The sequence below is a fragment of the Aspergillus fijiensis genome, assembly GCF_003184825.1.
Source record: "Aspergillus fijiensis CBS 313.89 unplaced genomic scaffold BO72scaffold_23, whole genome shotgun sequence".
Classification (NCBI taxonomy): Eukaryota; Fungi; Ascomycota; class Eurotiomycetes; order Eurotiales; family Aspergillaceae; genus Aspergillus; species Aspergillus fijiensis.
Window position 1 is genome coordinate 393,629 of NW_024468999.1, and position 24,392 is coordinate 418,020.

At 54.4% G+C, this 24,392-nt stretch overlaps 8 protein-coding genes across 8 annotated transcripts; 5 read left to right on the forward strand and 3 right to left on the reverse strand.

Moving 5' to 3' along the window:
• Positions 1–1,026: 1,026 nt before the first annotated feature.
• On the forward strand, positions 1,027–2,645 carry BO72DRAFT_448079 (putative proline utilization protein PrnX). Its single transcript, XM_040944704.1, has one exon. It carries the CDS (start codon positions 1,404–1,406, stop codon positions 2,454–2,456), a length of 1,053 nt encoding a protein of 350 aa, XP_040801339.1. The 5' UTR covers positions 1,027–1,403; the 3' UTR covers positions 2,457–2,645.
• Positions 2,646–2,741: 96 nt separating this feature from the next.
• Positions 2,742–5,964, forward strand: BO72DRAFT_477478 (Zn(II)2Cys6 transcription factor). Its single transcript, XM_040947447.1, has 7 exons — positions 2,742–3,069; positions 3,133–3,267; positions 3,357–3,622; positions 3,678–3,763; positions 3,817–4,451; positions 4,505–4,675; positions 4,726–5,964. Exons 1-7 carry the CDS (start codon positions 2,981–2,983, stop codon positions 5,729–5,731), a joined length of 2,388 nt encoding a protein of 795 aa, XP_040801340.1. The 5' UTR covers positions 2,742–2,980; the 3' UTR covers positions 5,732–5,964.
• On the reverse strand, positions 5,952–7,630 carry BO72DRAFT_448081 (BUD22 family protein). Its single transcript, XM_040944705.1, has 2 exons — positions 7,269–7,630; positions 5,952–7,126 (listed from the first exon to the last, which is right to left on the reverse strand). Exons 1-2 carry the CDS (start codon positions 7,518–7,520, stop codon positions 5,960–5,962), a joined length of 1,419 nt encoding a protein of 472 aa, XP_040801341.1. The 5' UTR covers positions 7,521–7,630; the 3' UTR covers positions 5,952–5,959.
• A 367-nt stretch (positions 7,631–7,997) lies between these two features.
• BO72DRAFT_448083 (complex I 30 kDa subunit family protein) lies at positions 7,998–9,191 on the reverse strand. The gene is made up of 3 exons (XM_040944706.1): positions 8,969–9,191; positions 8,205–8,854; positions 7,998–8,147 (listed from the first exon to the last, which is right to left on the reverse strand). Exons 1-3 carry the CDS (start codon positions 9,123–9,125, stop codon positions 8,094–8,096), a joined length of 861 nt encoding a protein of 286 aa, XP_040801342.1. The 5' UTR covers positions 9,126–9,191; the 3' UTR covers positions 7,998–8,093.
• Positions 9,192–9,423: 232 nt separating this feature from the next.
• Positions 9,424–16,000, forward strand: BO72DRAFT_477481 (CCR4-NOT core ubiquitin-protein ligase subunit MOT2). The gene is made up of 6 exons (XM_040947448.1): positions 9,424–9,804; positions 9,869–9,935; positions 10,046–10,161; positions 10,247–10,615; positions 10,684–12,512; positions 13,536–16,000. The coding sequence occupies exons 1-6, from the start codon at positions 9,752–9,754 to the stop codon at positions 15,791–15,793; spliced, it is 4,692 nt and encodes a 1,563-aa protein (XP_040801343.1). The 5' UTR covers positions 9,424–9,751; the 3' UTR covers positions 15,794–16,000.
• Positions 16,001–16,491: 491 nt separating this feature from the next.
• Positions 16,492–19,835, forward strand: BO72DRAFT_109257 (beta-mannosidase mndA). The gene is made up of 4 exons (XM_040938932.1): positions 16,492–16,783; positions 16,954–17,036; positions 17,136–17,362; positions 17,428–19,835. Exons 1-4 carry the CDS (start codon positions 16,589–16,591, stop codon positions 19,770–19,772), a joined length of 2,850 nt encoding a protein of 949 aa, XP_040801344.1. The 5' UTR covers positions 16,492–16,588; the 3' UTR covers positions 19,773–19,835.
• A 1,362-nt stretch (positions 19,836–21,197) lies between these two features.
• Positions 21,198–22,690, forward strand: BO72DRAFT_477482 (Saf4/Yju2 family protein). The gene is made up of 3 exons (XM_040947449.1): positions 21,198–21,335; positions 21,407–21,416; positions 21,527–22,690. The coding sequence occupies exons 1-3, from the start codon at positions 21,323–21,325 to the stop codon at positions 22,590–22,592; spliced, it is 1,089 nt and encodes a 362-aa protein (XP_040801345.1). The 5' UTR covers positions 21,198–21,322; the 3' UTR covers positions 22,593–22,690.
• Positions 22,688–24,382, reverse strand: BO72DRAFT_109358 (phosphotyrosyl phosphatase activator). The gene is made up of 3 exons (XM_040938933.1): positions 23,653–24,382; positions 23,251–23,602; positions 22,688–23,200 (listed from the first exon to the last, which is right to left on the reverse strand). Exons 1-3 carry the CDS (start codon positions 24,279–24,281, stop codon positions 22,784–22,786), a joined length of 1,398 nt encoding a protein of 465 aa, XP_040801346.1. The 5' UTR covers positions 24,282–24,382; the 3' UTR covers positions 22,688–22,783.
• Positions 24,383–24,392: the final 10 nt, after the last annotated feature.

The window sequence follows — 24,392 nt, forward strand, 5'->3', positions numbered from 1 at the left end:
AATCCGGGGTCGAAACTCCGCATTCAATTGAATCCACCTCATGGTACGGTAGTGAAGTAGTTTATTGTCAACGAGGAGTTTATGTTACCTAATGGTTTGGAGAAACAGTCCCTGGCCTGCCGAAGCTTGACCCATTGTTCATATACCGCTAGACTGGATCGGGCCTAGATTGCAGCCCTCCGGGCCGATGGTCGAACTCTCACATCTCGTTGCCTGAGATTTCAGGACAACCGGCTGTGGCAAGCCGGCTCTTACATCCTACAGATGAAGTTACAACTACAGCACTACCCCTTCTCTCTTGAGAGCTGTATATTCTCCTATATGACATGGAAGACACAATAGGCATATATTTTTCATATTATACAGCAGACCTTTTCACGCACTTTCTTCTCTCTCTCTCTCTCTCTCTTGAGGAGATGCTGGTATACCAACGAGTGTCATCTCTCGCTTGACCGGCCCGGTCAACCTGCTGTTGCTGCGCAGGTGGGGCTTCCGACCACCGGCCCGTCGACCGGGCAATAGCCTGGATACTGATACTTGATGCTGCAGTGTCCTGAATGGTGCTTGTGTTGACTATAGAGCCTCACAAAAGGGGCCAGTCACCACTGTGTCTGCAGTGTTTCAAAGATAAGAATGTTAGTCGTGGAATCCTGGGATCTTAGGTTCTTAGCTATCTTAAATTTGGTAGAACAGGGAAAGCCTGGTAGAATCTCGAATCCCTCAGAGATTCGCCTCCCTCGTCGCTTTCTGCCACAATTTGACTTTCTCGGGGGTTTTCCCTGGTGGCAATTGTTGTAGTCGATCTACCCCAGAAAGCTACGGAGTAAGCTGTTGGTATCGACCGGATTGAGAGATGTATACGACCAACATAGAAGGGGGGGTTGCGGAGAGTCATAAGACAACGTAAGGATGATTAAGAAACTAGAAAGTACAGTAGCTAATGCGAGGCATCACGCCGGGAATTGTAAACTAAAGATAGCACCTTCACTCGAAGTGCATCTGCTAGTATATACATGGGGAAAAGACTAAAAATGAGCCTTCAGGTTGAACAATCTAGCGGAATATCGAGAGTGAGCTACACATACTAAGTGGCTGGTGTCGGCAACTTGCCCCGCGTTGTTTGGGATGTCACTAAGACCGGAAGGCACCTCCGATGCATCAACTCCCAACCACCGACCTCAACTGACCAGCGCCTCCGACGTCGCTCACCTTTGCTAGCTGATCCTTAGTATTTCTTTAGACAGGTGAACAGCCAGGAAAAGCCCGGATCTTGTATTCTGCCACAGAAACAATATATACTTCCGTTCAGTCTGGGTCTGGTTACTCGACAACATATTTGCATTCATACCTCCTCGAGTCCCTTCTCAAGACCAACAAATTGGCCGTCCTCATTCCATTTCACAATGCGTATCCTCGCTGAACCCGATGTTTCTCAGATCCTACGCGAATTAAACCAGTCGCAATGCCACGACTTACTCAACGCTCTTTGCGACTCTCTCACCGCAGTCTCCAATGAATCGACTGCTCCAGAGACGGAACGCCTTATCCACCAGCCCCTTCGTAGCACCATCCTCACGAAGAAACAAAACCTCTCTCTTTTCATGCCCGTCTCCAACACCGCCAGCACGGGTATCAAGATTGTTACTTCCTCTCAGTCTCATGGCCTCATCGGAGTCATCAACATCTTCTCGCCCGAAGGTAGTCTACAAGGTCTCTTGAGCGCCGCCAAAATCACCGCTTTCCGCACAGCCCTGACCATCATGTCCCTCCTCGTTCGCTGCCAGGCCATGAGTAAGGAGAATGTGGTCATTCTCGGCTCTGGTCGCCAGGCGGAATGGCATGCTCGCTTAGTTCTCCTCTTGTTCCCAGGACAAGTACGTTCGATCACCATCCTGAACCGTGGTCGCAAACGCCTGGAAGAGTTGGAGACAGAGGTCTTGGGACAATTGCGGGCTACGTATCCGGACGTTGCGATCTCAACGGTCGCGAAAGATCATGTAGGCGACGACGTATGGGAGGAGAAGCTGCGGGCGGCACTGCAGACCTGCGATGTCTTGTTCAGTTGTACGCCTGCCACAGAGCCGAATTTCCCGGCTTCATATCTACAACCGTTCCGGCAACGGTTCATCTCGCTGATCGGCTCGTATAAGCCGCATATGCGGGAGATTGATACGGAGACATTGCTCTCTGGCGGTGGGAAAGTCTACGTGGACTTGAAGGAGGCGTGTTTGGAGGAGTCGGGCGAGTTGATTCTGGCCGGGGTGAAGGAAGAGCAGTTGATTGAAGTTGGTGAGTTGTATGGGAAGTTAGGTAGGGAAGTGCCGGTGGAGGTACCCCAGGGGTGCAATGTGGTATTTAAATGTGTGGGCATGGGGATAATGGATCTGGTCATCGGAAACAAGCTGTTGGATGTTGGACGGGAGAGGGGAATTGGCATGGAAGTAGATGGCTTTTGAAGCGATGGCGTGTTGACGGTGGAATTAGATATTGTGACCAAATGACTGACTTGATCGTAATCAATCAGTTACTTGCAGACAATTCAACCCTTCTGTTTTGATAAAAGAACTGATTGGTGTTGAATTGTACTGATAGCTATGGCGGTATAAGTTAGTGCAAGATCATGCTTGTGTTGATCATGGCTGGAGGTGACTGCTGGCTGGCTAGCCAGACTAACGCTGGGGGCGAAGCCAAACCCGCACCCACGGCTTATCAGTTCGACTTCTGGTTCCTTTCCCTCCCCCCCCCCCCCCCCTTTGGAGAGGATGGATTAAACTCCGGGCCATTTTTTCCTATCTTCCGTCAACACCGCCTTCTCTTCCTTCGGGATCATCTCCTACTTTCCTACTCTTCCTACAGACATACCTCAGCTCTTACCCCCCCATTCCCCTCCAGGCTGTCGCTTTTACGCACCCCACATGTCCATGCTCTAATCCCTACCATGCGCCTGTCGCTGCATCGCCCTCCTTGATTTCGAACAGCCATGGATGAGGGCTCAACCACCCCTGCTGGTACGGGCCCGCAGAAACGACCCCGCGTTTCCGAGGAGAATCGCAAACGAGCCGTGCGAGCGTAAGACGATTATATTCTCCTGTCAGGGTCTTTGTCTCCTTACTCACAATAACCAATTTCTAGCTGTGATGGTTGTCGCCGAGTGAAGGAAAAATGCGAAGGAGGCGTTCCGTGTCGCCGATGTCTCCGCTATCAGCGACAATGCGTCTTTACTCATCCAGACCATGCGGAGAAGATCGCCCGTTCCTCCTCCATCTCGTAAGGCCATCCACCCCCCTCATCTTGAGTCTCAAATCTTCGAACCTCGAATTCAATAATGGCAGAGACTAATACCGTTATTAATCTAGGCTACTCGAACGAAGCACAGCCCTCAGAGGACATGAGATCGCCGAGTCGGAGCGTGTCCGATGCATGGAGCGCATCCTCCAGCATTATGTCCCCAACATTTCCTTCGATGTCCATACTTTGCGAAAGATGGCCGAAGAGTTGAAACACAAACATCGAGGATCTGGCACAGAGGCATCTTCAACGCAGCTCGACGGCGAAGACCTGGAGGACCTGGCAATTGACGATGAGGATTTCACCATCAAGGCTCTGCCGGATAATACTACACGTGGGTGCTCTGGGATTGTTTCGGAATGTACTTGGGTGGTCTGACTCGTTTTTAGAATACTCCGGAGAATTTTCGTATCTCAACTTCTCTATGAAGATTCGACAAAAGATTGACGAATGGATGAAACATGCTGGACCAGAGGTATGCAAACTAGTGGTCGCCTGTCGGCGAATTACTCGCTCACTTCTTCCCAGGCATCCACAGAGACAGAGCCATTTGAAGAGCGCTGGCGGGCAACCCAATTACAGTCCGGATCGACCCTAGTATCAACCTCGGTGACCTGTCTTCCACCTCGGTTTGTGGCAGACTTTCTGGTGCAGATCTTCTTTAAGTATGCGCAGACGAATAATTTCTACGTTGAAGAAGACTGGTTGAAGGATAAGCTAAACATATGCTACACGGACCCATCGAGCCTCTCTTCTAAGGATGCAGGCACGGTATGTGCTATCCTAATGGTATTAGCGGTGGGTACTCAGTTCGCACACATGGAATCGGCCACACCTGTCAACCGCCTGTCCTCCAATTCTGCCTTCGCCGACGACCACCACTTCTCCGAAGATGATGTCGGTCTTACCTTTTATCAATTTGCATCGAAACTGCTTCCCGACATCATTGCCACAGCTTCCGTTCGAAGCGTCCAGGCTTGTCTTTTGATCGGTACTTATCTTCTGCCGCTAGATACGTCGGGTCTATGCTATACGTATTTTGGTCTAGCCCTGAAGATGGCCATTCAAAATGGCATGCACCGAAAGTATTCGGGGGAGGGAATGTCACCTCGTATGGTGGAGATCCGCAATCGTGTCTTCTGGACGGCATACACGATCGAGAAGTAGGTGGCCAATCCAACGTTTCAGCTGCTTGATACCTACTGACACTCTTTAGGCGCGTCAGCATTCTCCATGGGCGACCGGTATCGCTATCCGATGCGGACGTAGATGCTCCCTTTCCAACTGACTTTCCGGGCTTGACTCCTTCTGGACATTTAGCCAATGACATAAATATGGTGACGCTCATCAAGTTGACCTTGAAACTTGGCCAAGTTGCCAACGAGATGTACGTGGCGAGGTATCCTAGGATCTTACATATAGCTAACATAGAGTCAGATCTATTCTCCGTAAATCGCGAAAGAACCAACAATCGGATTGTCTCGAACGATTACTGAACCTTCGGAAATGCTTGGTTGATTGGTGGTCAACGTTGCCGGAAGAAACTAATTGCCGGGATCTCAATCCGTCTGGTCCTCTCTTTCGCTCCAATGTGCATCTCAAGCTGGATTATTGTCTGACTCGGATCTTCCTTGGACGGCCCTTCCTGTTTAGCAGCATGAAAGCCATTACGGTCCCGGGCGCCCCGGTCAAGACGCCTTCGGGTCTATCGAAGAATCGCTCCACACTAGTCACTGACTGCGTGGAAGCAGCGCTTGAGATCATCGACCTATGCCGTTTGCTGCGGGATGAGCCTGGTCTCGCCCGTGCTTCATTCACCGAGTTCAGTTCCTGCCGTGCTGCTCTTCTTGTCATTCTTGCCCAGAGCTTGACCAAACGCACAGAGCGGTTGCGTGAGGCCCTCGATAAAGGCATGGCCCTCATCAAGATTATGTCGATGGGTGTCGGATCTGCCCGATCCGCTGTGAGTGTCATTGAAACACTTGAGCGGGCAATTCGTCGCTTTGAGGAGTACAGTCAGACGCAACCCCAAGGCACTGCTGGCATGATGGAGTCGGCCTATGACCGCTTCAAGAACTGGGAAATGCTTTGGAAGACGGGACCAATCTCTCCCGACCCAATATCGTTCCCTGAGCAGTACCCATCCGGTGGTGGTGGACTGCCGCCTGTGATGACACCTATGACAGGTCCACCACCAATGAATGAACCGGCAGAAGGGGAGCTTGCCAATCCCAGTATCCCTGACTCGACCGAGTTCTCTGTGTCTCATCCGCTGTCGGAGATGCCGCACTTCGGGCTTGATCATTTCGTTGCAAACTTGCCACAGGAATTGGGCGAATTTACCGCGATTCCGTGCTTCGAGACCGACAATCAGTCCAGCTTGACCGGGGAGTTGAAACCCGGGTCTTCCGACACGCGGTGGATGAATTTTATGAATGAATAGTATTACCGACAACTGGCCGGTCTTTTGTGATTTTGACAGCGCTGCATTATTGGGGTCCTTGCTTGGCGGTTGTACTGCCATGAATCTGTTTTAAGATACCTAGATCGTGTATATTCACTGGTCCGTCTAGACACTTCGTCTACATAACATATATCAGAAGGTCCATCCTAGATGGTTGCAAATGGCTAGAATTCAAGCTGAAATATATACATGCTAAGACTGGGATATCTAATCGAACACAACCTTCTTACCCGCAAACGAAGCCGTAGCCTTCTGTTCCTTGGCCTTCTTTGCTGCCTCCCAGGATGGATGCAAGGGCTTATCATCCTGTGGCTTCTTGGGGGGTACTCGCTGAGGCCGACCACCATCGTGCTGCGGCCGGCCGGACGCGGAACCTGCACCATGACCGAACCTCCCTCTGCCAATGGGAGTAGAATTGCCGTCTGTCGCTCCCTTTCGCGGATCCCAACCACCATCTCTCCCTTTCCGGCCTTTCTGTTGTTGTTGCTTGACATGGTTTGCTCCCGCACCATATTTCTTCTCCCACAGCGCCCGACGCGCCTGTTGACCCATCCGGTTCTTGCGTCGGGGTGGTTCAGCGGCTTCTTTGTCGACATCCTCGGCTTCAGACTCGGACCCCGACCAGTATCCGCCCATCATGAGGGAGGGCAAAAAGGTAGTGCTGGTCGCGGGCTTTGCGGTGCCTTTTTGGGCTGGTTTGGCCTTCTTTGAGGGGGGCGAATCGGATTCTTCTTCCTCGTCTACCTCCGGGGAGGGAGAGCGCGAGATTGACATATCAGAGGGGGGTCTTCGCTGTAACATGCGAGTATCAATGTCGTCCTCGTCCTCCTCATCGTCCTCATCGTGATCGTCACCGTCGCCAAGCATCTGCCGCCGGGTCTCTTCCGCGTCGTCCGCGTCTTCATCTTCAGAGCCCGACGCGAGTAACCCATCGTACATCGCGTAGTCAACGCTCTCCGAATCGTCCATACTGACATCTCCGTCGCCCTCCGCACTCGCGCGCTGCGCTCGTGACCGGCCCTCCTCTACCTCGCTATCCGAAACCTCGTCCGCAGCAATCGTTTTCCTCGGCTTCTCGTCCTTCTTTGTCTTCTTCTTCTCAGCCGTCGCCTTCGCCGGCGCAGGCTTCGTCTCATCGATCTTCAACAACGACCGGATACCGTCCATAATCCCCGGGAACACATTCTTGACCGGCGTCGACTTGTACAAGCGGGCCGTTACGTTGGCCTCAAAATTACTCTTCGGTCCCTCCGCCGACAACTTGCTGCCCATGTGTTCCTGGAACTCCTTGAAAGTCGGCGACTCGGCGATCCGTTTCGTTTTGAGGAGTTGTTTGTAGAGGTATTTCTGCGCTGTTTTAACGGGGTCCAGGTCCTATGTGTAAAAAAGTTTCAACATTAGCATCGCAGACAAAACAACAAAACACGATCGCGGAAAGAGAGTCCACAACAAAGACCAAGATCCCCCGCCTAGCACGGAGACCCGGAACGACAGCGGCAGCAGGAATAGTACATACCCTCAAAATCCCCGCCTCCTCAGCCATCCTCTCCACCGCGCCCTCCTTCCCCTCCTCCTTGACCTTCTTCTCCCGCCGCTTCCACTTCTGGCGCTCGAACCCGCGCGCCAGCTTCAGCGCCTTGGCCAGCGACTCGACGCCCTGGGAGAATTTCTGCTTGAGCCGGACGGTCTGGATGTGCAGGGAGCGGGCGTCGGATTTATCGGTGGAGACATTATTGTCCGTGAGGTCGGAGAGTTTGCGTTTGGGCATTTTTTTTGGTTGCGAATATCGTTTTCAAGGAAGAGTAAAGGTTGTATGTTGGTGTTTGGTTCAAGATTAAGGAAGTTTTTTTGGGGATGCGGGATTGCGGCTGGAATAATTGTAACTGCTAATTTACATTTCTGCCAAGGCGGAGGAGGGATTTTTGGGAACGTGGACGGTGAAGAAGGCGGAGCGGGATTTGGGGGAATAGGATTGGTTGATGGGGCGATGACTTTAGCGGGGCGGTTATTGGTGGGCTTTTTTGAGGTTTTTGATGGACCTGCCAGCAGGTGCCCGGGCCTCGACGGTTTCCTTGGGGTTGACGTAGTTTGGGATGGCATTGTTATTGGACTTGTGTCGTTATTTTTCTGTTTCATTGGGTGTAGCTGCGTTCGCTTCATAAATGTCAGGTCGGAAACTGGAGGAGACAGATTACAATGGCAGTATTTAAAGGAAAGACGGTTATTCGAACTACATCAAACGGTGGTCGAACATCAACGTCACAAATAATTCAGGCATAGACGCGATATGTACATACAGAACAAATTAAGGAAGAAAAAAAAACCATCTAAGCTAAGCCTCCTATTTCTTTTCCTCCTCCTTGGGGGGCTCCGGCTTGGGAGTAGGGAGTTTGAACTATCAGCATGTTAGTGGGTTCCCGATTTGTATTGCTTCATCACCTGAGAAACATACCGACTCAGGAGTCCGGTTGGTACCCGGACCAACAGGCTCCCAGGCGGTGGTGCCACCCTCGAAGTTCCGGAAGGCCTGTGTCAACTCGAGCGGCTCGATGACGATCCGCTTCTTCTCCTCGTCCCAGCGCAGCTCCGTGTATCCGGTCAAGGGGAAGTCCTTGCGCAGCGGGTGGCCGTCGAAGCCGTAGTCGGTCATGATGCGGCGGAGATCCGGGTGGCCGGTGAAGAAGACGCCGAACATGTCGTACACCTCGCGCTCGTACCAGAGGGCGCCCTCGAACAGGCCCGTCACGCTGGGCACGGGGCTGGCCTCGTCGGCGTAGGTCTTGACGCGGATGCGCGAGTTGTAGCGCACGCTGAGCATGTTGTAGACGACCTCGAAGCGCTGGTCGCGGGTCGGGAAGTCGACGCCCGTGATGTCCGAGATCTGGGTGTACTCGGCCGCCGTGTGGTATTTCAGGAAGGTCATCGTCGGGAGCAGGCCGGAGGGCGGCACGTAGATGCACAGCTCGTCCTTCCACACCGAGAACTGCTGCACGTGCTTCGGCAGGCACGACATGATGTACTGCCCGTACTTGTGCAGGCCCTCCGCCTTGTCCTGGTGCTTGTCGGCCGGGTTGACGACGGGGGCGCGCAGAGCTCCCTCAGCTGGTTTGAGTAGATTCACGGGTTAGTTTGGGGGTGTGGTAACATGAAATTGCCCATTGTGAAGGGCGCGGTGGTCGCGGATGGAAGGGCCAGGAGTGCAATTGATGGACATACGAGAGCGCTGGGCGTGGCGCATGTTGGGGACATGATCGGTGACCGGGGTCGACGAGGCCTTCAACACAGTCGAGGAGAAAGCACGGGCGGACGACCGGGTGGCGGAGGACAAGGCACGACCGGTGCCCAGCCGCATCAGGGAGCGAGTAGCAGCCATGACGACAAGGAACAATGGCTGAGAGGTGATGAGTTGGAGAATGAGAAGGGGGCGGAGACGGGGGGGGGGGTTCAAGCAGCAGCAGCAACGGCGGCGGAGGTTCCCTTGCAATTGGAGCTTTTGCCCCAAGATGTGCACGGTCACGTGAATCGAGCATTGACATAAGCGGCCGATCCCGAGGAATTTCCCAACAGCCTCAGGCAGAACAGAGGTGCAAACACGGCAAACACGTGCAAACCCGATCAAGCAAAGCTTCACTTCTCGCTATTCTCTGTTCGCCTCCAACTCTCCTCTTTCGCTCTTGCGTCGTGCGTCCCTCCTCCTCCTGCTGCTGCTGCTTCGCTTGCTTCTCCTTCCCTCCCTATAGCCCGCCCCAATTTACCCCACGTTTCTATAATCACTTTTCCGGACTCGGTCCTGCTTTTTCTTAAAACCTCTCTTTCCTCTTGGGCGCTCATTTACTTGCCTCTCCTGCTCCCTTTTCTCTTTGACTCTCCATCCTCTCTCACTTCCCCCCTCCTCCCTCCCCTTCCGCCCCGTTTCGGTTGATGGGTGTTAGTCTTTACTTGTGATCGTCGTCCCCGATTTCACTTGTACATCTCACAGTCTCCCTTCGACACTACATCATGTCAAGTCGTCAACAGATTGATTCCGTCATCGACGATGATGACGAGTTCTGGTACGTGTGGCCTTGCGCCGTCGGGTGCTCGAATTCTCGGGCTGACAACCTTGACTTCTTCTAGCCCTCTCTGTATCGAAGAGTTCGATCTGTCGGATAAGAACTTCAAACCTTGTCCCTGTGGATATCAGGTACGTCTTTCGCTCTCCTACGTGTCCGCCCTTGCCCGAGTCAACCAGCTTTCTTCGCGTCTGGCTCCACCGAACACCACGTCTCAAATCTAACTCGTATACATTCGCAGATCTGTCAATTCTGTTACAACAACATCAAGACCCACAGTGAAGAAGGACGTTGCCCCAACTGCAGACGTGTCTACGATGAAAGTACTATCCAATACAAGGTTCCTGATGCCGACGAGTAAGTCGCTCCCGCCGCAAGTTGATTTGCACCAATCCTCGGACCGGTCTTGGCATTAACCGGTTCTGTTCCGCAATTTTTTTAGATTCAAGGCAGATCTCGCCCTCAAACATCGCAAAGCCGCCGCTGCGAAAAAGAAGGAGGCCGAGAAACGCGAGATCGAAGCCTCCAGTCGGAAGAACCTGGCCGGCGTCAGAGTCGTGCAGAAGAATCTCGTCTACGTGATCGGTCTCAACCCCACAATACGGGACGAGAGTCAGCTTCTGCAGACGCTGCGCGGCAGAGACTATTTCGGTCAATATGGTGATATCGAGAAGATCGTCGTCAGCAAGGCAAAGCCTGGTGGCAATCCGAACCAGGGTATCGGCGTTTACGTGACGTACGCGAGAAAGCAGGATGCCGCAACCTGCATAGCGGCGGTTGATGGGTCGGCTAATGGTGACCGGGTGTTACGGTAGGTGGATTCTCCGCGCTTCTCACTGGGCGCGTTGCGACCGGCACTCGGGAAACTAACAGTAGCAGGGCGCAATACGGAACCACGAAATATTGCTCGTCCTTCCTCCGCAACGAACAATGCCACAACCGAAACTGTACCTTCCTGCACGAAACTGGGGAGGATAGCGATAGTTACAGCCGTCAGGATCTCTCGTCCATGAATACCCTGTCAAGCCAAAGGCCTAACGGTGCTCCTACTGCTCCCGCCTACGCCATCCCCCCGCACGTTACTCGAACCTCTGCTCAACCTTTGTCGCAACCGATGCGTCGTCAACCTAGTCGGGACGATGCAGCCGGCAGTCGGGTCCCCGATGGCCCCGCTCTTCCCTCGTCGGCTAGTTGGGCAAACAAGGACGCTGTTCTGAGTCGTGCTAGACGGGCTAGTCTCACAGGCAGTCAAGCGTCACAGAGCCCTCGGCCTGCTACTGCTACGGTCGCGCCTGTTCTGGAAGAACCGAAACCCGTGGAAAAGTCGCCGCCCTCTACGCAGCAGGAGCCCGTTCAACAATCGCCCTCTCCTCCGGACCGTAGATCCTCGACCCCGCGTTCGCTTGAGCCTTTGCAGACACCCCCACAACCCGAGACTCCATTGCTGGACAACCTTGTTAAGGCCGTAAACTCACCCGACTTCAAGTTCATCTTCTCGGCGGCTGGTCTGCCTGCGGAAGAGATTGCCTTGATTGAGAACCACCCCTCTTTCATCGACCCGTATGGTGGCGTCAAACGTCGCGCCATGCGCGAAAAAGCCGAACAAGAGCGCGCCAGACGGGAACAAGAATTGCTACAGTCAGCGTCTGCCGAGGAAGAGAGTCGGGAGAGTGGAAGCCTGCAGCTAGGTGGTGAGCCCGACGATGTTGTTCCCCCTCGGGGTCGCAGCGGCCGCGAGTCTCACGGTGCTATTCAACCTCCCTCCCAGCAAGGCACAACCGAGAGTTCCGCTGTGGGCTCTCCTGTGTCTGCCACAAGCCACCAGTTCCAACAACTCAACCAGCAACTCAACCTAGCCGGTCGCAGCTTGACACCCCAACAACAACACCAGCTACTCATTCTGAAGTCTGCCAACGACCGCGCTGCCATGGACCAGCTTCAGGGCGGTCTCAGCTCCGCTGCTTTAGATCAAGCCGCCCAGGTTCGCCAGGGTCTTCTCCAGAGTCAGATGGCGCAGTTGAATTCGCTTCAGGCTCAAAATCGCCAGAATTCCCGTTTCTCTTTCGCCAACGAGGTCAACTCGAAGAATCTTCATAATGCTCGCATGCTGAGCCAACAGGCATCGTTGATGCAAACTGTTGGTACCCCTAATCCGCTCGCAGCGCCCAGTCCACAGCACGGACTCAGCGGTGGCTACTTTCCCAGTGGTGTACAGGGACCACCCCCTGGCTTGAAGACGGCTGGTACGCCTCCGATCAGCGGCGGTGGTATGTTCGCCCAAGGACACGGTTTCACCACGAACACTAGTCTCGGACTTGGAGCCAGTATCGGCAAGCAAGAAGCGAACCCCGACTTGATGCGTGAGTTGCTGCGTGGCCGCAATGGTGCCGGTGCCAGTGGTTTGCAGGGTCAAGAGGCCGCTAAGCGTGAGTTCATCCTTCCTTTCCTTCAGCAGCACCAAACCCCCCCTCCCCTGACTCCTGCCAATAATGGCCTTCTCAGCTCTTTCTATGGCTCTCAGCCGGGGACCTTCTCCGAATCTGGGCCACAGAAGCAGAAGAAGAAGGGGAAGAAGCACAGACACGCTAACACTTCCTCCGGTGGAGGTGGTGTAGTAGATCTTGCGGACCCGAGCATCCTACAGGCGAGGATGCATCAGAATGCTGCTGCTACTGCTGGGCAAGCACTGTACGGGAGTCAGGGCCAAGGTGGGTACAATCAGACCATGATGTATGGCGGCGGCTTCAACCGCTGGTGATTGTTTCCCTTCCCATTTCATCTTATCCATACGCCTTCATAATGCCCTAATTGCGTTGTCGTTCCCCCTCCCCTCCCTTTACTTCCCGTTGCTCATGATGACTACCCTATTTCTCCGCATGTAACCCCGCCACCTCGCGTATGCCTTTTGCGCTTCTATCTCCTCCCCCGTTTTCTTTTTGTTCCTGATGACATGATATCATACTTACCTAGATGGGTCTGGGACATGATCTCTTATCTTTCTCTTATTCCTCATTGCGATGTTGCCCTTTCTCATTCGATGTTGAAACCTTTGCGACATATTCCACTTTGCAACGATGCATTAAGCAAACGGCTCTTGAAAAAACAAGGAATTCGGGCGGGGCGTGCCCTTGGCGTTATCTTTCATGGAATTCTTCGATTCTGCGTTGCTTCTATTTGACCTGTTGTATCTCTGTCTTCCTCTCGCTTATTGCTTTTGCTGTCCTCGATTCGCGCGTGCAGATATGGCGTCCTTGCACCCCATGGGCCCCTTGTGTTTTCCAGGTCCACTGCAAGTTGGCGGCTCTCGTTTACTACTGTTGTTCTTGCATCCATGCTGCGTTGACCTATCAGCAACTTGGTGGCCCAATCGGTCTGGTCATGGTTTTCATGTACGTTAACCTCCCTGCCCTGGCTTTTCATAAACACAAGCAGGGTCCTCTATCCGAAACCAATTTCTCACAACCACTGTTCATTTAGACACTATGCCTTGTGTGTCTTCCTGGCCACATCGGTTGGGGACCTTTATGTAATTAATTGCCTGCCTGCCCCTTTCGTATCTGCGCGTCGTCTCGTTCTGTCTTGGGAGAGTCTTGTCGGCATGCCCTGTCTGTTCTTATCTTGCTGCTTTTGCCGTTTGGATTTCGTCATTCTTGCTCTTGTCACCTCTACATGACATCACACCCACCCATGCATCTCTCACTTGAAGATGGCTAACCGGGCCGGTCTTTTAGTTGACGAAGAATTCCCTCCTCTGGGAGCGCCGCCAAAGGACAAGCGTCCTGTTGACAGCTTCGGATATCTTATTCGCTCTCAATTTGCTAGCGACTCGCAAAGCTCAGCTCGTGCTGGGACCCCAACGCTGCCCCCCGGCCTTCCTCTTCCACACGCGCACCCCGCATCGGCCTTGTTTCAAAGTCCTTTGAATCCGTCCAGTCCAACGACTTCGGTGTCCGTGCCGCCTGGCTTGAACCCACCATTCTCTCGACTAGGGACCCCATCTCAAGCGTTTCGGGGAGACATCTCCCGACAGCCGTCGCCTGAGGTAAAGGATGCCCCTGACGATGTACCCGCTTCAAGTCGCGTCAAGAATGTGTCGGAGATCTCACTAGGCTCGCCCGTACCCAAATCCACAAGCAAAGCTCGCTCGCAAGCCAAGGGTGACCTAGCTGTTGCAACTGAAAAGAAGCCCATTGGCGCGTCCAAGCCTACCTCTGCGTTCGAGAAGGTTGTTTCCACCCCGGTAAAGTCGAAGCCTATCAAATTGGACCTTTCCCTGGGGACTCCTCAGGATGCTCCTAAAGCAGATCAATCGGTTCCTAGCACGCACGGGCCAGCACCAATTTCCGCCATCGGCTCTCGTCCCAATACCCCGTTGACCGGTGTCTCACGGGTCTCCGATTCTTCTGCTCCACGGCAGCCAAGGGTGCTTCGGGTGGTTGACACGCCTAAGACAGAGACTCCGCCCCCTCCTTCTGCCCCGCAGTCTGTCTCTTCTCTACCAGCTGCCAACAAAGCTCGCTCTAGACGTCCTAGCACATCGTCCATGAGCAGGCCAGATACTCCAGGCGATTTTGGATCCGAAGCCGACCTTTACACATCGGCATCCGTGTCCCGTGCCAACTCCCCTCCCGCTTCCTCGCGAATTGGCTCTGCTCCTGTCCGGGCTATCACCAAGAGTCAGGCTAAGAAAGAGCGACGCCAGAAGGCCAAGGAAGCGGAAGCCAAGAAGCAGGAGACTTCTACTATCGCGGAAGAGCCAGTCCAAGCTCCCATCATTGGCCGCAAGCGAAAGACTAAGAAGACTCCTGTGACCACTCCCGACACTTCGGTTGCAGCGCCAGAAACCGCCGGGGAAGCTGGAAAGCCCGTCACTCCGGCTAGTGCTGAGGGCAACGGCAAGGTAGAACAGCGAGCTGAAGCTGTCAAGAAGGCCAAATCCAAGGAGAAGGCGTCCAAGGAGGCCAGCCCCTCTCCTGTCGAGGTGAAAGCAACTCCCGAGCCCAGCACTCCTGCTGAAGCTTGGCGTTCAAAGAACACCGTCGAACAGTTGATCAAGGATGCAGAGTCCAGCAGCGGTTCCATCAAGGACCTGTTCGCCGAACGAACATCCTCTTTGCAAGTTTTGCTCGCCCAACTCCACAAATCGGGCCACCTGGATCTGAATCATCACCCCTTGTTCAACCCCACCAATCTCAACCAGCGGTTTGACATGAAGTGCACCTCGGACGACTATGAGATTCTGAAACAGCCAATTGAACTTGCCGAGGAACACCGAAAGGCTTTGCTCCGTGGAGAGCCCATTCGTATTCACTCGGACCCTGGCTTGTTGAAGGACCGCTGTCTGATCACCCCTCGCGGCTGTGTCCTTCGTCATTTGTCGCAGGAAGAGGAAGACCGCTATCTAGCGCTGGAGAAGAGCATTGCTTGGGCAGTTGAATCATTTCAGGAATACTCGTCTGCTCCCATCACGGAACCAGATGTGACCAATCGCGTTGGTGGCCTCGATGCTCTCTTCGCCACACCGGAGAACTTCAATATCTGCTGGGCGGACGAGAACTCGGTTACCCTTTCTGCTGTGTCCGCGTCAGCATCTCTGTCTGGCGCGCCCGAGGTGATCAATTCGTCAAGCATCCCTGCCCCGCCCAATGTTCTCTCGGCCATGGAAGCGGACAGCACCCGAAGCCACAATTGGGCTATTGCCAACACCGCCGAACTGGTGAACGCAACGGCCACTTCGGTACGCTCCTTTGCCGCCGCCACGGCTAAGCATATGTTGGGTGCAGCGGGCGTTGTCATGGGCAGTATTCCCGACCTGGACGATGTGGTGGGCATGACGACCGAAGAATTACGCTCCTTCGCGGTCAAATCGCAGAAGGATCTGGAGTCGTCGCGCAAGGAACTGGACACGATTGACAAGAAACTCAATGCTCTGGTGAAGCGAAACCGTAAGCTCGCGCAGCAGGCTCTGGCCACGGCCGTTGAGGGCTAAGGCGTTGTGGACTGACGGTCTCTCACTTCCAATTGTATCAACATTTCTCTCTTTTCTGTTTATGATGAGCTCGGCTTCTGCCTCTGTATTTTTATAAGGCCTGTATTTTTACCCATGTTGCAGGGATAAATTCGATTGCATGGCGTCTGGGATGGATGGATTGGGTTGGCAGCCGGTTAAACATAATGCATCATACGTTGATACTCGCATAATTGCACAATTGAAGCGAACGAGTGGGTAAAGCCAAGGTTACATCGATTCTGATTCTGTCTCCTGGGCGGGGATCTGCACTGCACCTCCGCCCACTAGTCAATTTAATGCTTGTTTGGTTTGTTTCTCCCTCCAACCTCCATCCTTCATCTCTCTTCCCATTTATCCGGTCCTACATGGATTCGGTCGTACAATTGGCTTTGGTCTTCATCTTGGACATGCCTCAATGGCCTGATGAAGCTTCCAAATCGCCAAGCGGAGACCCGAGTAACCAAATATCCAGCACCGCATACCAGAGCACAAATGTGGCCTGTCCGATTGCCGTCCGGACATTCCGTACAACCAGCTTCCCCCTCCCTTGGCTCCGTCACTTTGACTTATATAGTCTAGTCGCTCAGACTTGGACCCTTGCTGCAGGATGGCAAGACGTCACTCATTATTGTCTCGGCTGAACTCCGATTCTTCCTGGTTGTCGTCGTGACATGAGATAAAACCCCCTCTTCTTGCCCGCAAGTGGAGCGTGGATCAAGAAACAACCATCATCTACAAGCTCCCTCTTTTCCCTGCTGAAGCAAAAGAACAACCATGCGTGCGCTTCCCACAACAGCCATCACGCTGCTAGGCGTATTATTCTTGCCCTCAGCGAGCAAAAGCCAATATGTCCGTGACCTGGGTGCTGAACAATGGACACTCAGCAGTGCCGCGTTGAATCGTACGGTGCCGGCCCAGTTTCCGTCTCAGGTACATATGGATCTCTTGCGGGAGGGAATAATTGGTGAGATCATGGTTTCTCTTATTTGCCAACTGGTTTCCGGGCTGAGATTTGCTGACTGTGTTGAATGTTTACAGATGAACCGTAAGTGTTGACCTGCACCCTGCTCCGATGATCCCCTAATTTTCGAGAGGGTACTGCATGTCGTTCGGCGGTCTTTTCTAACAAGGCTCTGCACAGGTATAATGATTTAAATGACTTCAATCTGAGGTGGATTGCGGATGCCAATTGGACGTACACCAGTGGGAAAATCGAAGGCTTGTAAGTGATTCGCTCCTGTTACCTTGGTGATAGAGATTTGGGTCTGTTTTGTGTGAGAAGGAATTTGAGCTGGCTAATCTGAACCTTTGATTACTATAGAGGAGAGGACTATGATTCCACGTGGCTGGTGTTCGACGGGCTGGACACGTTCACCTCGATCTCGTTCTGCGGGCAGCTCGTCGGGGCGACGGATAACCAGTTTCGACAGTACATGTTCGATGTCTCTTCCATTCTTAGAGATTGTTCTGAGGAGCCAACTTTGAGTATTCAGTTTGGCAGTGCGCCAAATATTGTGGATGCCATTGCACAGGACCCGAGTTCGCCGAGTTAGTGCCTTTCATTTCTCCTGAAGATTGTTTTGATGGGGGATGAGAGGCTAATGATAGTTTAGCATGGCCCGAGGGAGTCCAGATCACCTATGAGTATCCTAACCGGTGGTTCATGCGCAAGGAACAGTCGGACTTTGGCTGGGACTGGGGTCCGGCATTTGCGCCGGCTGGACCCTGGAAGCCTGGATACGTGGTTCAGTTGAAACAGGCGGCACCGGTGTATGTCCGCAACACGGACCTAGATATCTACCGGCTGGGACAGATCAACTACCTCCCGCCTGACCAGACCCAGCCGTGGGTGGTGAATGCTAGTCTGGACTATTTGGGCTCTCTGCCAGAGAGCCCGTCTATGGCGATTGAGGTGAAAGATCTACAGTCTGGGGAGATTCTTGCTTCACGGCCACTGACCAACATCACTGTTACCGAGGGCTCGGTCACGGGTGTCACGGTTCTGGAGGGAGTTGACCCGAAATTATGGTGGCCGCAAGGCCTGGGTGAGCAGAATCTCTATAATGTGACCATTTCGGTTACCGATGGGGGAAATCACTCCATCGCTGAAGTCACGAAGCGAACTGGTTTCCGCACGATCTTCCTCAATCAGCGCAATATCACCGACGCTCAGCTGGCGCAAGGGATCGCTCCTGGGGCGAACTGGCACTTTGAAGTCAATGGACATGAGTTCTATGCCAAAGGATCAAACCTGATTCCACCGGACTGCTTCTGGACTCGGGTTACCGAGGACACGATGACTCGGTTGTTCGATGCAGTCGTGGCGGGCAACCAGAACATGCTCCGCGTCTGGTCCTCCGGGGCATACCTTCACGACTATATCTACGACCTGGCGGACGAGAAGGGAATCCTTCTGTGGAGTGAATTCCAGTTCAGCGACGCGCTGTACCCTACGGACGACGCTTTCTTGAAGAACGTCGCTGCGGAGGTAGTTTACAACGTCCGACGAGTTAACCACCACCCATCTCTGGCCCTATGGGCCGGTGGCAACGAGATCGAATCTCTGATGCTGCTGCTTGTCGAGGCGGCCGATCCGGAGTCGTACCCTTTTTACGTGGGCGAGTACGAAAAGCTATACATCAGTCTCTTCCTGCCGCTCGTCTACGAAAACACGCGGTCCATCTCTTACTCCCCCAGCAGCACTACCGAGGGCTACCTGGACATCGACCTCTCCGCACCCGTCCCCATGGCTGAGCGCTACAGCAACACCACGGAGGGCGAATACTACGGCGACACGGACCATTACAACTACGACGCGAGCATCGCCTTCGACTACGGCACCTATCCTGTGGGCCGGTTCGCCAACGAGTTCGGCTTCCACAGCATGCCCAGCCTGCAAACCTGGCAGCAAGCGCTCACGGACCCGGCCGACCTGACCTTCAACAGCAGCGTCGTCATGCTCCGCAACCACCATTACCCCGCGGGCGGGCTCATGACCGACAACTACCACAACACCTCGCTCGGCATGGGCGAGATGACCCAGGGCGTGCTGGCCTACTACCCGACGCCCAACATCCCGTCCGACCCCCTGGCCAACTTCAGCGCTTGGTGCCACGCGACCCAGCTCTTCCAGGCGGACCTCTACAAGTCGCAGATTCAGTTCTACCGGCGTGGCAGCGGGCGGCCAGAGCGCCAGCTGGGGTCCCTGTACTGGCAGCTTGAGGACATCTGGCAGGCGCCCTCGTGGGCGGGGATCGAGTACGGCGGCCGCTGGAAGGTCCTTCACTACGTGGCGCGCGACATCTACAAGCCCGTGATCGTCTCGCCGTTCTGGAACTATACCACCGGCGCCCTGGACATCTACGTCACCTCGGACCTGTGGACGGCGGCCTCGGGGAGCGTCACCCTTACCTGGCGCGATCTGTCGGGCAAGCCCATCGCCTCGAACGGCGGCCTCCCCACCCAGCCGCTTCCCTTCCACGTCGGCGCCCTCAACTCCACCCGTCTGTATCGGATGAACATGAAGCAGCAGCCCCTGCCGCGGCACGAGGATGCCATCCTGGCCCTGGAGCTGACCGCCACCGGGTGCTTGCCGAACACCGACGAGGAGGTCACCTTCACCCATGAGCAATGGTTCACGCCCGCGTTCCCGAAGGACCTGGATCTGGTTGATCCCCGGGTGAGGGTTGGGTATGATGCGGAGTCGGGGAAGTTCGAGGTCGAGGCGACGGCCGGGGTGGCGCTGTATACGTGGTTGGAGCACCCGGAGGGGGTGGTGGGGTATTTCGAGGAGAATTCGTTTGTGGTGGTGCCGGGTCAGAAGAAGATCGTGGGGTTTGTGGTGCAGGCGGATGAGACGGATGGGGAGTGGGTGCATGATGTGACGGTCAGGAGTCTGTGGGATCTGAATGGGGGGGATAAAGGGAGACGTGATGATCCTCATGAGGATGGGATCTAGTACTCAGTGAGTGGTTAGGGTAGTGTATAAAATTGAATGAATAACATTGTTATGTGAGATGAATCGCTTTGTGAATGGCTACTGTACTACTTTTGCAAAGCCTGCACGGCTTATAGCCAGAGCATAAGCTCGACCCCTGCTCTTCTCATTGCTAGAGAACTATACACGCCATTGTGAAGCGCCAGACTTTTGGTTTTGTTACATGTCCTGCCCGACTGACCTCGCCTGTATAGTTGGGTATGCACAGCCCTATACCCATAACGAATGATGCAACAAGAAATGGAAGGCAGAGTACAGGGCGAGCCGCATGAGAAATTGACCCTTCTAGCAGTGATACAGAAGGAGCGTCAATTCTACGACACCAGCGGTCCTCCACGGCCTTTGCGCCATTCACCGCTGGGTCATGGTCCATCATTCTTTTGTAATCAGGTCATTAACAACAGGATCCGATATGGTGTAGTGGCTAAGTTGCTCGCCGCAGTGCGCTCGATTCCGATGTAATGTACCGGACGGGCAATCTTCCTAAGATGTAAAGTTGGGGATATCCCAGGTCACTCGCCATCACATCGCAGGCGAGAGAAGAAAGTATTTTGGTGTATATATTGTTCATGGGGATATCTAGTAGTGGATGGAAGACTGCCTGCTTGTTTTGGATTGCAGAATTGACTGCAGTGCCATATGCTTTGGAGACGGTTAGTCCCAAGACCAACGCTCTCAGTTCGGTGACCATTTCTGCGAGTGGGCCGTTTTTTGTATGCGGCAGTGAGAGGTGAGGCTGGAGGAGCCCGTCGTCTATACGGATAGTCTCTCCATGAAACTCGATTCGGGATCGGTTCTTTTGTTGTGCGAAGCAGTAAGGGGAATTGACATACCTCTTTTTATGTCTTTCTCTTTCTGTATTCCGCAGGATCTCCAATGCATGCATTGCTGAGTGTACAGAGGGGAAACTCCTCTTTTCAAGGATAATGCGTAGGATCGAGAGGGAAATAACCCTGATAGACCTACATTTTGCACGCTTTGGGAAGATCATCTACGTGAGATGAAAAGTATACCAATGCTATCCCAGACTAACTCACAAACCACAAACCAAGAACACACTCAGATAATAACAGGACTGGCATCAATCTATTAGGAGTGAGAGGTCTTCGCATGAATGATAGATGGAACTATGAGTAGATTCATTACAAGACATAAGTTAAAGGCGACTAAGCAACACCCGCATAACTTGACTCGCCTGCAACCGCCTTGCTAGGCACATGACCGGCAGAACGCCCGCGACCTCGCGAGAGAAATTCAGGCACCGGCCTATGAACAGGTCCAGAAAATCAGGCATCGAAACTGTTCAATCCAGGCGGTGGCAGAAAATCAGGTCGCCTCGACACACCATTCCCACTGGGCCACTCTATACTTCCTTATCAACGCCTTCCCCCACCACAATCCCCCCCCCGCGTCCTCATCGCGCCGGCCTACCAGGCCCGGTAGAATTCAATCTCCACCTCTCCAACTCACCATCTAACCTTGACTCCCTCAAGGGAAAATTTTACTCCAAGATGCAAGGCTTCAGTAAGTCCCCCCGCACCCCACACCAGCCCATCATCACCAGCAATCACTAACCACAACGCACTAACTTACAGACATGGGACGGTTCGTCTTCCGCTATCCCCCCCTCAACCCCCCCGTTCACCCTCCCCACCCCTCAACCCACCCCAACCCCCCTTTCCCTATCCATATTCACTCCTGACGCACCGCGATAGATACGTCCCCCCGGACCAGGAAGGCACAACGACCGGCAACGCGCTCCACAAGAAACACCCGCTCGGGGCGCGCGCGCGCCACCTCAAGACGACCGGCGCGCTCACCGTGCGCTTCGAGATGCCCTTCGCCGTCTGGTGCACCACGTGCCGCCCGCACGAGACCCTGATCGGCCAGGGGGTGCGGTTCAACGCCGAAAAGAAACCCGTGGGGCGGTACTACTCCACCCCCGTGTATAGTTTCCGGATGAAGCATGCCGCCTGCGGCGGGTGGATTGAGATCCGGACCGATCCCCGGAATACCGAGTATGTGGTTGTGGAAGGGGGCCGGAGGAGGGATTTGGGGGCCGCTGATGGGGGGCAGGGGCAGGGGGAAGGGGGCGCTGAGATTTTGGTGGGGGGTGCTGGGCATGGGCAGAGGAACAATGAGGTGGATCCGTTTGCGAGGTTGGAGGGGAAGGTGGAGGATAAGAGACGGGGTGATGCGGAGACGGAGAGGATCCTGGAGTTGCAGGCGCGCCAGGCGAGGGATTGGGAGGATCCGTATGAGAATTCGCGGCGGTTGAGGAGGGGTTTCCGGGAGGTGAGGAAGGGGTTGGAGAGGAAGGAGGCCGATACGCAGTTGCTGAGGGATAAGTTGAGTTTGGGGATTGAGGTCGTGGATGAGACGGAGGAGGATCGCGTTAGGGCTGGCTTGGTGGAGTTTGGCGGGCAGGAGGATATGTCCACCAGGCTGAAGCCGTTGTTTGCGCCGGGGAAGCCGTTGTTTGCGCCGGGGAAGCCGTCTCGATCGACGGGCATGGTCGCGGATGCGTTGGAGACCCGCAAGGCCCTGTTTCGCAGTGAGTTGAGGGGTAATACTCGCGCGGCTGTGGATCCGTTCCTCAGTAGCGATTCGAGTGAATGGCGCCCGGAGAGCAAGAGACGGCGGACTGTTGCGAGTACTCGGCTTGCTGAGGAGGAGGCGAGAGAAAGCAGTGCAACGCCTGACAGTGAATCTGTGAGAACGGCACAGACCACGCCGCTGGCTTCAGCTGGGCTGGTGGATTACGCGTCGGATTCTGATTGATTCTACACTGTGCATATTCTACATTGGCGTTACTTTGGTGGTTCGTGATACCCTGGGTGGCTGTTGATATCATGTTGATTTTTATGACTGCATGGCTGCATTCCTCCTACTCTGAAGTTCGTGATGTAGGAATGGGCATCTTTGATGCTAAGGGTATATGGTAGACAGTAGAACTTTTGAAGATGGCCTGCTTACTTAGCCCAAGGGGCCTTCGTGAGCATGTCCTCCTGGGCTGCCGGTCCACCCGGAGCCGGCCTTTGCTGGGCACTCGCCCACGGCGCTCGGGTAGGCGCCATGGGTCCCGGGGGTAACCGTGAGGTATCAGGGAGAATCGGGGCTCTTGCTGGGCCTCCAGCCCAGGGTGCAGCGGTGCCACCACCCGCGGGGCTTGTCTGTGAGCCCGTAGCCCAAGGCGCCGTGGTCCCCGGTGCAGGATGCTGCGTGGAAGGTTCCTGGGGTCGCGACTGGGGCCCTGAAGCGGCATGCACCGTAGACGGAGGGGGCACCGCGTTAGGGTCGCGATCCCAGCTGAACAAGGATCCAAAGGGGAAATGCTGGACGACGGGGAACTTGGACAGGACTTCCGCGTTGTACATCTTGATCATACCCTAGCAGCTGTCAGTTGCCAATGATTTTGCTCGGTCTGACGCCAAAGTACCTTGTTGATCTTGGCCCAGCCAGTGCGGATGCCTGAAATATCGTAGAGCATCGGGCTATGTTCCCAGAACGGCCCCTTCTTCACATCGTAGATGAACCCAATAGCAGAGAAATACAGGTTTGTTTGTCGCTCCCGTTCCACGACGGCCGCCTTCGCGACACCGTTGGGGTCAGGTGCATCAGGCAGGGAGCCCTCCTCAGGTACTTGGTCCGTTTGCGAAAGCGCCGGGGCGTACTGCGCCGAGCCGAAGATGTAGGGAATGAACGAATGATCGTCTAATCCCCACACGCCGTGAGACCCGGCCGGCTCCAGGGTGTAGCTCTTGATGATGATGCGGACAAGTTCCAGGTAACTCATTCAGGTTTAGTAGGATATCGATCGTTGATTGGACATGGAACTCACGGTTGGATCACGCCCAAAACGATAGCTCGTTCCTCCACCCCTGGGGTGTTCCGAGGAAACCCGTTTAGTTTCCATAAGGCGCCCAAGAAGGCCAGAAAGCTCAGCTCATGACCCGTGCCGTAATCCAGGCGTTGGGGGCTTCCCCAGCTACCCAGGAAATAGGCTTTCAGCTCCACCTCTGCTGTCGGGCCGTCGAAGTCGGACGATTTAGTCTTCAGAAGGTCTGCGGGCAGGCACTCTTCCAGTAGGCTTGAGACGCGGCTCTCCACAATCTCATACCACCGGCGGAAGCTAATATTCCCGAACCTGCGGGGCCCCTTATCGGGTGGTGCTTCTTCCAGGATCGCTTCGAGCTTGGATAGTAGTTGTTGTAGTTGACGGACGGGGGCGGAGTACTCGACCGCATCCGATCCCACCGGCCAGGTCTGGACACGCCCATCTGGCAATTTGGCAGGGAACATGGACCGGTTGAGCTGCAGCAGGAAGGTCATAATGTCCACATAGCCTTTGGAGCACAAGAACTCCGACACATCCTGGTGCTCGTGGATGCGTTTGATGGGCTCCCTGAAGCTGTGTCCCGCCGAGGGGTCAATGACAGGCAAGACACGGACCAGCCCGTTTGCAGCCATCTTGGAAATTGGTGAAACTGTTTTCTTTGTCCGAGTAATGAATGAGTCTCAGCGATCAGGCGGTCTAATTGTCTAATTTGATAGATCAAATTTTGGGGCTGCGCCAACAGG

Coding starts and splice junctions, on each gene's coding strand:
- BO72DRAFT_448079 (XM_040944704.1), top strand. CDS start 1,404: ATGCGTATCCTCGCTGAACCCGATGTTTCTCAGATCCTACGCGAATTA.
- BO72DRAFT_477478 (XM_040947447.1), top strand. CDS start 2,981: ATGGATGAGGGCTCAACCACCCCTGCTGGTACGGGCCCGCAGAAACGA. Junction 3,623..3,677: donor TCTGCCGGATAATACTACAC/GTGGGTGCTCTG, acceptor ACTCGTTTTTAG/AATACTCCGGAGAATTTTCG. Junction 3,764..3,816: donor TGAAACATGCTGGACCAGAG/GTATGCAAACTA, acceptor ACTTCTTCCCAG/GCATCCACAGAGACAGAGCC.
- BO72DRAFT_448081 (XM_040944705.1), bottom strand. CDS start 7,520: ATGCCCAAACGCAAACTCTCCGACCTCACGGACAATAATGTCTCCACC. Junction 7,127..7,268: donor AGGAGGCGGGGATTTTGAGG/GTATGTACTATT, acceptor TTTTACACATAG/GACCTGGACCCCGTTAAAAC.
- BO72DRAFT_448083 (XM_040944706.1), bottom strand. CDS start 9,125: ATGGCTGCTACTCGCTCCCTGATGCGGCTGGGCACCGGTCGTGCCTTG. Junction 8,855..8,968: donor GCGCCACGCCCAGCGCTCTC/GTATGTCCATCA, acceptor TACTCAAACCAG/CTGAGGGAGCTCTGCGCGCC. Junction 8,148..8,204: donor CCAACCGGACTCCTGAGTCG/GTATGTTTCTCA, acceptor ACATGCTGATAG/TTCAAACTCCCTACTCCCAA.
- BO72DRAFT_477481 (XM_040947448.1), top strand. CDS start 9,752: ATGTCAAGTCGTCAACAGATTGATTCCGTCATCGACGATGATGACGAG. Junction 9,805..9,868: donor GACGATGATGACGAGTTCTG/GTACGTGTGGCC, acceptor GACTTCTTCTAG/CCCTCTCTGTATCGAAGAGT. Junction 10,616..10,683: donor AATGGTGACCGGGTGTTACG/GTAGGTGGATTC, acceptor TAACAGTAGCAG/GGCGCAATACGGAACCACGA.
- BO72DRAFT_109257 (XM_040938932.1), top strand. CDS start 16,589: ATGCGTGCGCTTCCCACAACAGCCATCACGCTGCTAGGCGTATTATTC. Junction 16,784..16,953: donor GGGAGGGAATAATTGGTGAG/ATCATGGTTTCT, acceptor AAGGCTCTGCAC/AGGTATAATGATTTAAATGA. Junction 17,037..17,135: donor AGTGGGAAAATCGAAGGCTT/GTAAGTGATTCG, acceptor TGATTACTATAG/AGGAGAGGACTATGATTCCA.
- BO72DRAFT_109358 (XM_040938933.1), bottom strand. CDS start 24,281: ATGGCTGCAAACGGGCTGGTCCGTGTCTTGCCTGTCATTGACCCCTCG. Junction 23,603..23,652: donor GTTTTGGGCGTGATCCAACC/GTGAGTTCCATG, acceptor AACCTGAATGAG/TTACCTGGAACTTGTCCGCA. Junction 23,201..23,250: donor GCTGGGCCAAGATCAACAAG/GTACTTTGGCGT, acceptor GACAGCTGCTAG/GGTATGATCAAGATGTACAA.